We start from the raw sequence: 15,707 nt of genomic DNA on the forward strand, positions 1-15,707 counted from the left end.
TGGAACTCCCACATGGGAGGACATTTGTGCAGAATGAGTTTACTAATCTCACATTACACCTTCCTCACACCACGTCCCCAACCCTCACCAAGCTCCTGGGATTGAGGAAGAGAGTATTTGTGCAAAGGGTTGACCTGAAGGTGAATAATGGGCTAATAGCTATTTTACTTCTGGAAGTCAGGAAAGTGTGTGAATATCTTTGTACACTCAAAAACTGCTATCACTTTCCAACGTTGTCTTCAAACTGGCCAGAAGCAGGCTTGACCACTGCCTGAAGAATGAATACACAGAAAGTGGTAGTACAGTGACAGGGCAGAGATTTTGATAATGGGTCTGCCTACGAGAGAACTGGAAAAAATTTTTAGATTTTTAATAATTTCAATATGAACATAGTGGACTACAATAGTTATGAAACCACAAGTGGAACTAATCAGGACAGTAATCACAACAGCTTTTCTGACAATAAAAATACATTTCTAGGCCGATCTGTTTGTTGTCTAAACTCTGAATAAACACAGTAGACATGCAGCATGTGTCAGCACGAATGGCACCCACCAGGCCTGAGGGATTTATGACACTTGGTGTAAAAGCCACTGATAGAAGACAGTGGTTTCTCATTATTCTAATAGCCATGTCAACCATTTCATGCCATGACAGCAGATTCCCCGCCAGGAAAGGAAAGATCAGGATCCATAGAAGCTGCTTTCTTTACTCTCTGGCAGTAATCCACTGCTTGGGCCACCTTCACTTTCCTTTTTGCATGCCGTAATGACTCTGGACATGTGAGCCACACGGGCAAAATTTAGAAAGAAAGGAAATGGGAATTACACTTTATATATGTCGGGACAATAGAAATAATAATCTTTTCATAGTATTTTCTTCATACTGATTTATCTAGTGAGGCAAAAGAATTTGACAGGCCTCATAGCAGGATGATGGAGCCCTTGTAGGCGGTCTTCATGTTACCAAAGCAAGACGGTTTTGACATTGGCAGAGTCCCTACTGGCACCCAAAAATGTAATAATTCAGGTCAGCTATGGCTGAAGGATTGGAGTAAGATTGGGAGCTTATTCAAAAATTGAGGCTATCCTAGCACGTGTGATTAGGCCAATGGTGTGGTTGGTAGCAGAATATTGTATTAGGCACATGTCCACAGGATAAAGTAGCTCAATTATAACTGCTTGTGGGTTGGGGTGGTCTTAGTTAAGAGTGACAAATTTCCAAACACATGGTCCCCAGATGAATCACATGCTGTGATTCAGTTTTTAAACTCAAAAATGGTTTTTACTGTATCAACTCATCTTAACCTGTCAGGGTTTACAATGAGAGTGCTTTTATTTAATAAAAGATATGACAATCATTTGCACATCAAAAGAAATAATTCTGATGTGTAAATGGCTCTATGAATCAAGTTACAAAATAGAAGTCATATTTTTAACTTGACCTTCCTAAAACATGTATTCATCTCTATAAAGTATTGAATTTGGTGAGATATTATTTTTTAAAGTAGCCACAAATTATATTTTATTTATTTATTTTTGTTTTTATTTTATTTTTTTGAGACAGAGTCTCGCTTTGTTGCCCAGGCTAGAGTGAGTGTGGTGGCATCAGCCTAGCTCACAGCAACCTCACACTCCTGGGCTCAAGCAATCCTACTGCCCCAGCCTCTCGAGTAGCTGGGACTACAGGCATGCGCCACCATGCCCTGCTAATATTTTCTATATATATTAGTTGGTCAATTAATTTCTTTCTATTTATAGTGGAGACGGGGTCTTGCTCTTGCTCAGGGTGGTTTCGAACTCCTGACCTCGAGCAATCCGCCCACCTCAGCCTCCAAGCGTGCTAGGATTATAGGCGTGAGCCACCGCGCCCAGCCATATATTCTAAATATATTTAGTAGTAATGACAAAGTAAAATCAGTTTCTCAGAAAAGCCTTATGTTAATTTATTTCATACTTAACCTATGGTAATGTAATCATTAGTATTTCACTATTAGATCCTGGTGTTATAGGATATAAAAATATAAATAGTCTTCAAATAAATCTATTGAATACAGGCTCCCAATCATTTGATGAAGGAAGGTTCTGCAAAAACAGGAAGACCTTTGAGGACAAAGATTTAAGATATTTTTAAAAAGCGTAAACTATTCACAGCCATCCTCCTTGCAAAGGCAAAGATTGAGTTAGACACAGATTGAGGTCTCCTCTAACACCAGGCTGCAGTGCTTTATGCAATAATGACCTTGGATGCTTTTCTATAAGTGATAAGCTGTCCAATAGTTGGCCTACCAGATCATGCCTTGGTTGAAGATCAGAGCGAGGACATTGCCACTGATGTCAAATTCAGTGTACGAAGGCTGGAGGAGACACAAATGTTCATTAGATTAGCATCTCAGTGAAGACTGAAAGGCTAGTGGTTCTGCATAGGCATGACTAGGCTCTCAATTACTTTCCCTCAACAACAATAGCAGAATAATCAGTACGATAAGTAACCAGAGCTAAATAAAATAATAAGAAAGCATCCTTTTTAACAGAGGCATCTTCAAATGCTGTCATTCACTTCTAGTGAAAGTATAAACTGTAGCAATCTTTCAGGAAAACAGTTTGATGATATATATCAAAAGCTTTACAAATTTCATTCTCTTTGACTCTATAAATCTACTTCTAGGAATTTGTCTTTATAAAATAATCTGAAATGGTGATAAATTTTAACAAGCAAAATTAAACCATCTAAGCGTTTAACATTAGTTAGGTAATTACGATGTATGTATACCATGATATATATCGCAGCTGATTATAATCATTATGCAGGAATATTTATATAAATGACTAAAAATTATGCTCTGATATTAAACAAAAAAATATATAAAATTATACATTCATTATCTTTAATCAACTCTATACGAAACTATGCATAGAAAAAGACTGGAAAGTAATCAGCAAAATATTAATAGCTTATATGTGAGCGATGTCCTATTTTTTTTTCTAAGTTTTAAACAGTTAAAAGTTTTTTTCAACAAAAATGTGAGTTAACTTTAAAATAAAATAAATATAGAAAAGGAATTATAACAAAAGTTTAAGCAGTCATTCAACTCAATGTCCCATCCCCACGTCCTAGATAAAACTATCATGCTCAGGGCAGCAGTGCCAGGCTGCTCTTTGTGCAGAGAGGGCATCAATACAATGGAAGTGGGTGTCTGTGCTAGGCTGGCCCATCCAAAGGGTCCCTGGTAACACATTTAGCATCCTAGCAAGAAAGTTTCTATCAGTGGAGCTAATGCTAATTAACAAAGGCAATGAAACTGGCTCCTATTTAATTTGGGGTAAAGTATTCAGAGGACACTGACTAATTGGTAATAAGAGAATAAATAAAAGAGCAGCAAATATGAAGTGGGAGGGACAAGAAGACTGTGAAAAGGAGACCAAGAAACTGGCAGGTTTCTTCCCCAGACCGTAATATCTCCAGGTGTGCTTCAGACCACATGTATCCCAATAAAAACTCCCTCTCCAGACACATGCATATGCACGCACACGAGTAAGACGAGTAAGATGACCTGAGAGAGTCTCTGTTCTTTTCAAATCCAAGGACTCAAACATACATTTGTAAGAAGTTAGAATCCATCACTGATCTGGAACTCCATCAAAACTATTCCCAACTTTCAAGTGCTTTGTCTCAAGAGTCTCATGAGTCTAGGCCTCAACTGCACCATTTTCCCAAAAGGCAGTAGAACTCTCCTAGTCAAGTGAAAGATACGCGCAATCTGCTTTGTAACAGATTCAGGGAATGAACAGCAAGTATGACATAACAGGAGTGGTTAAGCCTCAAGATAAAATAATAAGATGATACACAATGAAACAATAAATAGCCCTGCATATTAAACAGGATAAAGATGACTTGGATAATTGCCACATAATTTTATTCAAGATACTGTTTAAGGATATATATAAAGTGTTTCACTAATTTGCTGATTTTCTGGAAAGATGATGTTCACAAGATGAAAAAAGGTTTGGTTGATAGTTTTTGTTCTAAAATCAACAATGAAAAAAATGTGTCCTTCATGGAGAAAGATGAATTATTTCTTATCTTATCTTGAGAACATGAACTTTGAATCTGTCTCCTTCTGTGGGCATACTTTGCTCTGAAGCATCTACACTTTTCTCCTGGAGCCCTGTGTGAACGCAGTTCAGTGGGTGGCCTGTGCTATCTGCAGCCTTGGAACAGCCTTTCTCTGTGTCAGTTCAAGAATCAAACCTTCAACCTTGGCATCTCCAGAATGGTGTCATAATTGAGCCCATGAAACTAATAAACATGGAAAAAAACCTCAAACCTTTTAAATATCTACTCCGTTTACTGTCTCACAGATGTGTAAACCTCGTAAGGGTCATTTGAGATGAGACATTTTAAAACTGGTTGACTAGAAGAGCAAAAAGGACACACTGGGAATCCCTGTCCCCACACTGTGTTTGCAGCAGGGACAGCTGGAGGAATAAAATCGTTGATGCGTAAGCCGGCCTGATGTAGAGAAAGGATATAGGGTGGCCCTATTGTACTAGTGGTTTTGTAGTGCAGTTTTGTAGTGCATAAATGGTCTTCAAATAAATCTACTGAATACAGACTCCCAATCATTTGATGAAGGAATGTTCTGCAAAACAGGAAGACCTTTGAGGACAAAGATTTAAGATATTTTTAAAAAGTGTAACTGGGATTCACGTTTGAGTAGTAGACTTTGCCCTTCCATTTCCTCGCTGGGTGAGCTGGGCCGATCTTTAGGCCTTAGTTTCCTCACAAATAAATTAGTAAGATGAACTAGATCAGGGTCAACACACTATGGCCTGTGCCCCAAATCTGGACTGCCACCTGTTTTTGTAAATACATTTTTACTGGAATACAGCTACAGTTATTCATTGATAGATTGTCTATGACTCTTTGGGACTGAAACAGAGGCTAGTAGTTACAACAGAGACTGTATGGCTCACAAAAGCTAAAGTACTTATTCTCTGGCCCTTCACAGGAAAAGTTTGCTAACACCTGAACTAGATCATTTCTAAGATTACTTCTAATCTAAAAATCTGTTATTGGTTGAATATTAGACCCAGTTATGAAAGAATTGCTTCTCAGTAAACAGCTTAGCAATGGAACGTAACACTTTATCCAATAAATACAAAAGCTCTCCCTCTAAAAATAAAACATATGTGAAGGGACAAAATTACAAATATAGTATAAAATTCAATGTTCATTTTAGTAGTAGTAGACTTTTTAAAGCACATGAGATTATATTTTAAGTTTTTTAAAGCAATACTTTAATAAATAAATCAATTCACAATATATTTGTTTAACGGCCTCTAAAATAGAAAATGCTTAAACGTAAATGATGCTTGAGGAAAAAAAAATCAGATTTTCCTGAAACCTGAGATAATACAATTAAATAAAATTATTCACATGAAATAAGTGTAAGAAACTCACTAACAGCTGCTCATGCCTAGGAAGATGACTAGTGAGCTGCAAGCAACAGAGAGCCCATTTGGATTTGGGCTGAGGTCCATAACAGTCAAGGGATTGGAAATGGTCTTGTTTTATTTTTGGACCTGTGTTTGTGGTGTGCTAGAGCCAGCAATCCACCCAGAGGGGAGACATATGGTGCTCACTGGACGAAAAAGCCTGGGAAGATCCATTCTTTCTCTGTAAGTTTAGTTATTTGGGGCAGATTGCCAACAAATGGATATTGCAAAATGCACTTCAGGATCTCAGAGAGAATTAATTCTGTCCTTGCATGGAGCTGCCTGACCTTCTCCACACAAATCCCATTTCTCACAGCTGGAATCAAACTACTTAGAGGCTGACCTGGGCACTGGCTCTTGAGTGTGGCCCCCAGGTGAGAGTCGGCAGCATCACTTGGGAACTTGTTAGAAAAGCAACATTCTGGGGCTTTGCCCTAGATCTACTGGATCAGAAATACCGCATTTTCACAGGTCCTCGGGGAATTCTGATGTATGCTCAAATTTGAGAAACACTAATTTAGGACAAACGCCAGCCTCACCTGCTGGGAAGATGCAGCATTTGGGGCTTTGCACTATGACACGAGTCGAGAGTAGGATCCTGTTAAAGCAGACAGACTCTGCCCATGTAATCAAGTGGACCTTCAAATACAGCCTGTATAGCCAGCCCTGTTCCCATGTTCCCACCCCCTCATGGGCTGTCGATGATTCCTTGCTGACTCTTATCATGCCGTATTCCTGAACTGCTGCATAATATCTCCACATTCTCAGCTAGAGAACATCAGTTTGTCTTCTAATTCTATATCCCAGCCCATCCTGCCAATTCTGTCCTATTGTAAGTAACCTGTCTCAGCCCAGGAGCACTTTGAGTCCCAAAATCCATAGGTTTGGCTGTTGAATTATTTATGTTGTGGCAGAGTTGTTGAAATTTCTGGGGTTAAGCATTACAATGAAAATTCAACATGATGGGAATTGGGTTGATGGCTTTGAAGTTGATCAGACGTGGGTTTGAGGCCTAACTCTAGGTTTGAGGCCTACCATGGACCAGCTATGTGTCTGAGCAAATTATTTAACATCCTCTAAGGCTCAGTTTACTTTAAATAAGGAATTATAATTCTTACCTTACAGTGTTCTGGTATAATTATATGGAATCATATTATGTAAATTTTCTGTGGAGTTTCTGACACATAAATACTACATAAAATTATAAGACAATATATTATAATTGGGCATCCACTTGGATGGTCTGTCAATCATATGCCTCTTATTTATGAATAATTTTGAGCCCTTTTCATGAGACCTCAAGGAACTTTCCCATATTTTACATTTATATAAATTGAACAAGGATTACCTTAAAAATATAACTGTAAACAAGATACTGGATTTGATTGAACATACCCTTATCCCCTGCCCTGCATCCAATGCTATTTCTTCCTAGATATTTTTTACTTTTTTTTATTAATAAATGGTAAGGATGGTGTCAATGGAAATTAAAGTGAAAGTGAGGACATTCTTCACTGAGCTGTTATGAACACCTGAAGAGTTTACAATAGGTCTCACATTATAGCAGTTAAAATTCCTCCTGGGGACAAGCATTCTACTCCCCCTGAGTCCATGAACTCTTTAGAAACACTGAGAACTGTCATGCTCACACAAGCCTTGGGGAAATATCACCTTACATTACATGGTCTAGTAACCGGCTGCAAGCCAGTAATTTTCCCACCTCAGTTCATCTGCACAGGTTTGTTGTGATAATACTTTGGCCATAAACTTATGACTTAAAAAATATATGGGATCACTTTTAACCCAACTTACTCAGATGGAACTAGTATACAATTCAGTTTATTTAACAAAATGTTTTTGTCCAGAAGTGTACTTCATTATCCTTATTTATTCTCTAGCTACATAAGAACATAATTTTAATTTAAAGACTCAATTTCATGCATAAAATAAAGCATTGCTGATTATGTCAAAATTCCACCCTACTTGAATATTCTATGAATCTCTAAATCTAATGTTGGAGGCTGCAGCATAATAGCCTCCAACTGGTTTTTGTAATTAAAGTGAATAGGCTATTTGGGCTCTTTTCTCATTCCAAATAAAGCATAGAATTATTTTTTCTAGATCTGTGAAGTATGACTTTAGTAATTTGTTGGAGATTTTGTTGAATTTGTAAATCACTTTGGGTAGTACGGAAATTTAACAATATTGATTGTTAAATATTGTTCAACATAAGCATGGTATGATTTTTCATTTGTTTGTATCCCTCTGCAATTACTTTCCTCTGAGTCTTGTATGTAGTACTTGTAGAGATCTTTCACCTCCTTGGTTAAGTATATTCCCAGGTATTTTATTTCCTTTGTAGCTAGTGTAAATAGTATTGAGTCTTTTTTTTTTTTTTGCATTTTTTTACATTTAATTTAATTTATTTATTTATTTATTTTTATTTCAGCATATTATGGGGGTTTTGACTCTCAGTTTGACTATTATTATTAATAACAGAAATGTTTCTGATTTATGTACATTGATTTTGTATCCTGAGACTTTGCTGCATTTTTTTTTTATCAATTTCAGGAGACTCTTATTGGAATCTTTGAGTTTTTATAGATACAGATCATATCATCAGTGAAGATCAATAGTTTGACCTCTTCTTTACCAATTTGGATACCCTTAATATTCTTCTTTTGCCTGAATGCCTTGGCTAAGACTTCCAGCACTATGTTGAATAGGAGTGGTGACAGTGGGCATCCTTGTCTTGTTCTAGCTCGTAGTGGGGGATACTTTCAACTTTTGCCCATTCAGTATTATGTGGACTGTGGGCTTGTTATATATGGCTTTTATAATTCTGAGACATATTCCTTCTATGCCTAGTTTCTTGAGGGTTTTTATCATGAAAGAGTGCTGGATTTTGTTGAAAGCTTTTCCTGCATCTATTGAGATGATCATATGATCTTTGTTTTTGCTTCTGTTTATGTGGTGAATCACATTTATTCATTTAGGTATATTGAACCATCTTGCATCCCTAGGGTAAAGACCACTTGGTCTTAGTGGATTATTTTTTTTTATGAGCTCTCAAATTCTATTTGCTCATATTTTATTGAGGATTTTTGCATCTACTTTCATAAAGGATATTGGTCTGTAGTTTTCTTTTTTTGTTGTGTCCTTTCCTGGCTTTCATATCAAGGTGATACTAGCTTCATACAATGAGTTGGGAAGGATTCCCTCCTTCTCAATACTGTGGAATAATTTCTGTATTATGGGTCTTCTTGTAGGTCTGATAGAATTCAGCTGTGAAACATCAGGACTTTATTTTGGTGGGGGGGGCACGAGGAGAGTTGTTACTGATTTGATCTCACTGGTCATTACTGGTCTGTTCAGGAGTTCTATTTCTTCCTGACTGAGTCTTCATAGGTTGTGTGTTTCCAGCACCTTGTCCATTTCCTCTCCATTCTCTAGTTTATGGACATGGGGATTTATGTAGTATTCACAGATGATGTTTTGCATTTCTGCAGTATCAGTTGTAATGTCACCTTTTTCATTTCTGATTGAGCTTACTTGGGTCCTTTCTCTTCTGTTCTTGGTTAATCTAGCAAGAGGTCTGTCAATTTTGTTAATCTTTTCAAAGAACCAACTTTTTATTACATCAATCCTTTGTATTATCTTTTGTTGTTGTTCTCTAATTCATTTAGTCCTGCTCTGACCTTTGTTATTTCTTTTCTTCTGCTGGCTTTGAGTTTATTTTATTCTTACTTTTCTAGTTCCATGAGGTATGACATTAGGTTATCAATTTGCGATATTTCTGTCTCATGTAGGCATTTAAGGCTATGAATTTCCCCTGAAGAATGCTTTTACTGTGCCCAAAAGATTTTGATAGCTTTCATCTCATTTGTCATTCAGCTCAAGAGTTTTTACATTTCCATCTTAATTTCATTCTTGACTCAATAGTTGTTTGGCAGCAGATTATTTAATTTCTATGATTTTGTGTAGGTTTGAGTGTTTCTCTTGTGGTTGATTTCTAGTTTTATTTCACTGTGATCTGAGAAAATCATACATGGTATGATTTTGACTTTTTGAATTTGTTGAGACCTGTTTTGTGGCCTAAGATATGATCAATCTTGGAGAATGCCCTATGTCCTGCTGAGAAAAATGTGTATTCTGTAGTTTTGGGGTAAATGTCTGTTAGGTCCATTTGATTTAGAATTTGGTTCCCATTCATTATTTTTTTATTTTCTGCTTAGATGATTTATCAAGCACTGACAGTGTGGTGTTGAGATGCTCAGCAATTATGATGGTACTATTTATTTCTTTGCTTAGCTCTAGTAAGATTTGCTTTATACAATCTTAAGCAAAAAGAACAAAACTGGAGGCATCACATTATCAGACTTCAAAGCATACTACAAGACTATAATAACGAAAATAGCACAGTATTATAAAAAAAATAGAGACATAGACCAATGAAACAGAACAGAGAACCCAAACATAAAACTATCTACCCACAACCAACTGATCTTTGACCAAATAGACAGCAATGTACATTGGGGAAAAGAAGCCCTATTCAATAAATGGTGCTGAGAAAATTGGATCACCACATGCATAGAAATGAAACAAGATCCCTACCTCCCACCACTCACAAAAATTAATTCAAGATGGATAAAAGACTTAGCTCTAAGGCATGAAACCATAAGAATTCTAGAGGAAAATGTAGGAAAAACTTCTAGTTATCAGCCTAGGCAAAGATTTTATGAAAAATGACCAAATGGCAATCATGGCAACAACAAAAATTAATAAATGGGATTTGATTAAACTAAAAAGCTTCTGCATAGCTAAAGAAACAATCAACATAGCAAATAGACAACCTACAGAATGGGAGAAAATATTTGCAAGCTACACATCCAATAAAAGGTTAATAACCAGAATTTACAAAGAACTCAAGCAAATCAGCAAGAAAAAAATAAACAATCCCATTAAAAAGTGGGTAAAAGACATGAAGAGATGCTTCTCAAAAGAAAAAAAGCAAATAGCAAAGAAACATGAAAAAGTGCTCAATGTCACTAATCATCAAGGAAATGCAAATTATGACCATAATGAAATATCACCTTACCCCAGTTAGAATGGCTTTTATTAAAAATTCCAAAAATGATAGATGCTAGCATGGATGCAGAGAGAAAGGAATGTTTATACATTGTTGGTGGAACTGCAAATTAGTACAACTCTATGGAAAACAGTATGGACATTCCTCAAAGAACTAAAAGTAGACCTACTATTTGATTCAGCAATTCCACTACTGGATATTTACCCAAAGAAAAGGAAGTCATTTTATCAAAAAGACACTTGCACTCAAATGTGTATTGCAGCACAATTCACAATTACAAAGATGTGGTATCAATCCAGTGCCCATCAATTCATGAGTGGATAAATAAAATGTGGTATATGTAAACCATGGAGTACTACTCAGTCATGAAACAGATGAAGCAATACCTTTTGCAATAATCTGGATGGAATTGGAAATCATTCTCTTAAGTGAAAAATCACAAGAATGGAAAAACAAATATCACATGTACTCACTATTAAATTGGAACTAACTGATGAGCACACATGTGTACAGAGGGAAGTAAAACTCAGTGAAGAGCAACTGGGGGAAAGGGGGAGAAGGAGAGGAAAAAAGCCAACCTAATGGGTAATATGAACACTATTTGGGTGATAGGCATACCTTTAGCCAGACTCAAGCATTATAAAAATGATCCATGTAATCTAAAACATTTGTACCCCCTTAATATTTTGAAATAAAAGAAAGTGAATAGGCTTTTTAAAAGGTACCTTCTCTGTGATTAAGCAATTCAACTTAATAGAAATTTATTATAAGGAAACAATTTGTACGTATCACTATGATTTATCAAAGAAGACATTTATTTACATGGATATAATTAAATGCTATCACAATATTTATCATAAAAAATTAGACACGTTAGACTGACAACAAATTAAAAACTATTAATGATAGTACACCCATATGTAAAATATTATACAAACATTAAAAAGCCTGGGAAATGGTCACTGTTAGGTTTTTAAAAAAGCATGTAACCAGTCTATATCTATCTGTATACACACAAAAATACATATATAAATATATATTTGTATATATTTATAAAAATCTATAATACTATCCATCAATATATAGTACTCGTTTATCTACATATACTAATAACTGTTTGATGTAAATAATCCACATCATCTCATTAATGGTAGAGATTACCTGTGATTTTTACTTTCATATTTTGCATTATTGTGTTTTTCAAATTTTCTACAATGAACGGACATTATTTTTAGAATTCAGTAGGAAAAAAACCAATATGCTTTTTGTGTGTATGTATATGGCAGAAAGTCTATATTTTTCTCTTTCATTTCTGAAAGAATTCTCAAGTCTCTTCTCTGCCCATCTCAGGTTCTCTTACCCTCCATGACAGATACTTTCTACACCCATATTGTCAAGTCCAGCAAGTCCAGGAAAATAGCAAAGAAACATTTTCATCAGCCTCTTCTGCGCCAAAACAGCCTCGTTTTAATTTTCTGCATCTATACCTGCATTGCCCATATTTTCTAGCTTTTTGGCCCTGTCTTACACTTGTCCTTCCACCAGGAACTCCTCTTCCATCTCTTGAAATCCTGATCATCTTTCAAGACTCTACTCAAATGCCTCCTCCTCCATAATGTCTACATTTCTACTGAAGCATAGCTTTCTCTCCCCCATTTTCTCTCTTTCCCTCTCTCCCCTCCCTCTCTCTCTATTTCTCTCTCCCAAAAGTCCCATAGTAGTTGGTTTCTCCTATGGATTTTATCTTTTATGCCCTCTATTGATATTGGGAGCTTGCAAGATAAAAGAGTGGTGAAGAGTGTGAAGAATTGGAGCATGAATATCCTGATTGCAGAGGGCAGTGGTTTCTCAACTCTAGCTAATTTCTCCCTAGTGGCAATATGGGTCTAATGTTGCCAGGCTTTACAATATGTCAAGGAAAGCAAAAAATTCACACTTGCTGTGTAAAATCTCCCTGTGTTTAAATATTAGCTCATAAAAAAAACAAAGATAAGTAACAACAACACTGGGCAGAATGAACCAAAAATATATCTGTTGGCTGAGTCTAGCCTGCAGGCCTTGTTTCTCTGTAGGTGTACAACTTCTACATCTCTGTTTCCTTATCACCTAGCACAGAGGCGTGCTCATGATAGTTTGCACCTAGTAGGCACTCACCTGTGTCAGCTATGCATTTGGTGGGTCAATGATAATAGGATCCACATCAAAGATCCTTCATCCAACATTAATGTTTTAAAACTTGTTTTGATTCTGAGCATTTTACCAAAGAGCCTTCCAAAGGTAACATGGGAAAGAATTCTTTTTCTATGACCTAAAACAGGAATTTGTCTTTTTCCTCTACTTTGTACTTACCAGAGAGCACTGTCAGCACTCAATAAATAATAAATTACAGTGATTTAATTACAGCTTTTATGCATCCAGATCATGTTATATTGACTTCATATTTGCAGTCAAATTTTCTACCACTTAAAAGGAAAGCAGCAAGGCACAAAAGGCAAACGAAAGCCAAGCGATGGTCTAAGAAAGAAATGGCCATTTTTATGGGTGTCTCAGAGGAGCTGAATCAGGCCGGGGAAATAGAAATGAAACCGAGCCAGCTGAATACCTCATAGCAGGGAATGGAGGCAACACAGCAGCATCGGATGCACAGCATTACCTCACTGTGCTCACCGAAGAGCATTACCTAACTGCTTCCGGCTCGTCGGGGAGGGACTTGCACTGAGGGTGACAGGGATGACCTCATACAAGGTACCATCTCAGAGTCAGACAGCCAGACAGAAGATCTAGCCTGGAATCTTGAAAACAGTCCTGAATGCAGGACATGTCCACAGAGTAGAGGGCATGAGACAGAGGGGGAGGAGCTGCAGAGGACATTCTTTCACTGGTGAGGAAAGAAACATCACTGACTCAATAACACTAAGCCACAACTGGCTCCACAGCCACATGCCTGGAAGGGACAGACAGTGCTGCCTTGATGGAGCTAGAATGCACAGGTTCAACATTCAGTCCTCCAGCCAACCCGTCACACCTGCCACGTGCCTCTCACAGTTCAAATAACAGCAGGGCAAGAGCAAACGTGGTAGCAAATCAGCTCAGAGAGAAGGAAAAGAAGCAGATCATACAGGGCATTGAAGGCCTAGAAAGAGACTTCGAATTCATTCTAAGTGCTTAGAAGCCACTAGAAGATTTTAAGCAGATGAGTGCTAGCAACCGCCAATTCATATTTCCTGAGATGCCTGGAGCCAATTTCATTTGCAAAAGAGGGACAGTGGAAACCCTCAGATACACTAGTATGCCGCTAGCGTATATGCTACTGCCACTCTCAGACTTTGCAGTTGGACTTGGGGTGGAGCAGAGGGGGAAAGCTGGTGACAGAGCCAGCACCAGCAGGAGTCCGAGATACCTGCACCATTGTTTCAGGAAAAGAAGCCACCCTTGCCAGATTCAGCTCCACCACCTGCCAGCGCCCTGGCAGCAAACAGGGCCTTCCTTGAAGCCTGCACAACTGCCTGCACGTGTTTCTGTTAAGCTCTTATTGGACTGCGAGCTTCATAGAGCAAGCTCCATATTTTCTGAATCCTTTTATCCACCTCCCCTGACTCTGCCCCCAAAGTCTACTGCACACTCTCCGGCACTTGGTCATTATCTAGGAGCCTAGTAGAATCCAAAGGAATTGACAGAATATGCAGTTGATACCAGCCATCTTGCCCTGCTTCTAGAAATGCCAGCAAGCTTCATGGGCTGGGGGAGGGAGGTGCTATGGGGCCCAGATTTACTGAGCTCAACATGCTAACTAACAGGTTGGAGTCCACTACTTTAGCCATCCTGTGCTAATTTTACTGGAATATTGTAAACCATGAAACTCAAGTCTGCCCTCCTCTGAATTATACCCGTACTTGCTGGTCTTCATTTATTGACATCTAAAATGGTGATCCCACCCGCAGAACTCTGCAGTGCCTTCACCTTTAATAGGGTGTGTAAATGATGACTCACGAAGGAAAAATATGAGAGGAGAAAAATTAGTGTCATACTTACATATCCATATTCCAAATCCCAGCACCAGCAGTAATTGCAAAACCTCACAAAACACGCCCTGAGAAAGTCCCCAATGAGGATTGTGACGTAGGTGGTCAGGACGTCAGAGACAGTCAGCCGCACAAATTCCTATTGAGACAGGATCTCTGTTAAAACACAAGTTCTGTCTTCCAGTGGGCCTAGTGTTGGCAGCAAATTCGTGTTGTTTCTAAAAAAAAATTATTGGCTTGAAGACTGAAATTAATGGTGAAGGAAAAAAAGACTAGGCATATTTAGTAAATAAAAAAATGTATCACCCCTATTATATATTATTGATATTATATATATAAATGTGATCTTATATTTATGTTTATTTTATATTGTTTATATTTAACAAATAATTATTTTCCATTTGCTGTATCAAAAGTCTTCTTTTGACTGTGAAACTTTTATAAGCACAACACAAGAACCAGAAACAGATAGGAAGATATTGACCCCGCAGAAGTTTAAAACTGTTATGTGGCAAATAACCCTATTTACAAAGTTAAAAGGCAAACTTGGAAAAAGCACTTGCGATATATATAATAGAGGGTTACTATTCCTAACACATTAAAAAAATTTACAAATCAAAGTGAAAATAGATGGGCAATCCAACAAAGGAAAAAATTGGCAAGAAACACAAATAAGAAATTCACAGAAGAACATACACAAACAGTCCATTAAAACATTGAAAAGCACTTAAAACCCATATAATCAAAATGTAAATTAAAACAATGAGTTGTTACCTCACAGAGTGATAGTGTTTTAAAATCCATGCCTGTCCATGTTGGTGAGAGTGGAGTGAAATAGGCACTGGCAGAAACTGATGGGGAAGTTAGACTGGCACAGTGTTGGGGCGAAATTTGTTAAGATCTATCACATTTTTAAAGTGTCTGGAATTTTATCAAGGAAATCCACTTTTAGAAATGTATCATACAGCGATATCCATATAAGTGCACAGATCCGTACAACTTCTTCCAGATAAAAATTGGAATAAATTCACATATGCTCAGGAGAAGATTAAAAAATGAGTGTCCACACAATGCAACATTGTAAGCTCTTAACACAAA

At 37.3% G+C, this 15,707-nt stretch overlaps 1 protein-coding gene across 1 annotated transcript in view; it reads right to left on the bottom strand.

Moving 5' to 3' along the window:
• LOC105874783 (transmembrane channel-like protein 1) overlaps positions 1-15,707 on the bottom strand; it is a 110,966-nt gene that overhangs the window by 16,612 nt on the left and 78,647 nt on the right. Inside the window, exons 11-12 of the mRNA XM_012770907.2 lie at positions 14,620-14,748; positions 2,289-2,356 (exon numbers count right to left, since the gene is read on the bottom strand). Coding sequence (XP_012626361.2) covers positions 2,289-2,356; positions 14,620-14,748 — 197 coding nt within the window. The remainder of the gene's footprint in view (positions 1-2,288; positions 2,357-14,619; positions 14,749-15,707) is intronic.

Source organism: Microcebus murinus, chromosome 12 (assembly GCF_040939455.1).
Source record: "Microcebus murinus isolate Inina chromosome 12, M.murinus_Inina_mat1.0, whole genome shotgun sequence".
Lineage (NCBI taxonomy): Eukaryota > Metazoa > Chordata > Mammalia > Primates > Cheirogaleidae > Microcebus > Microcebus murinus.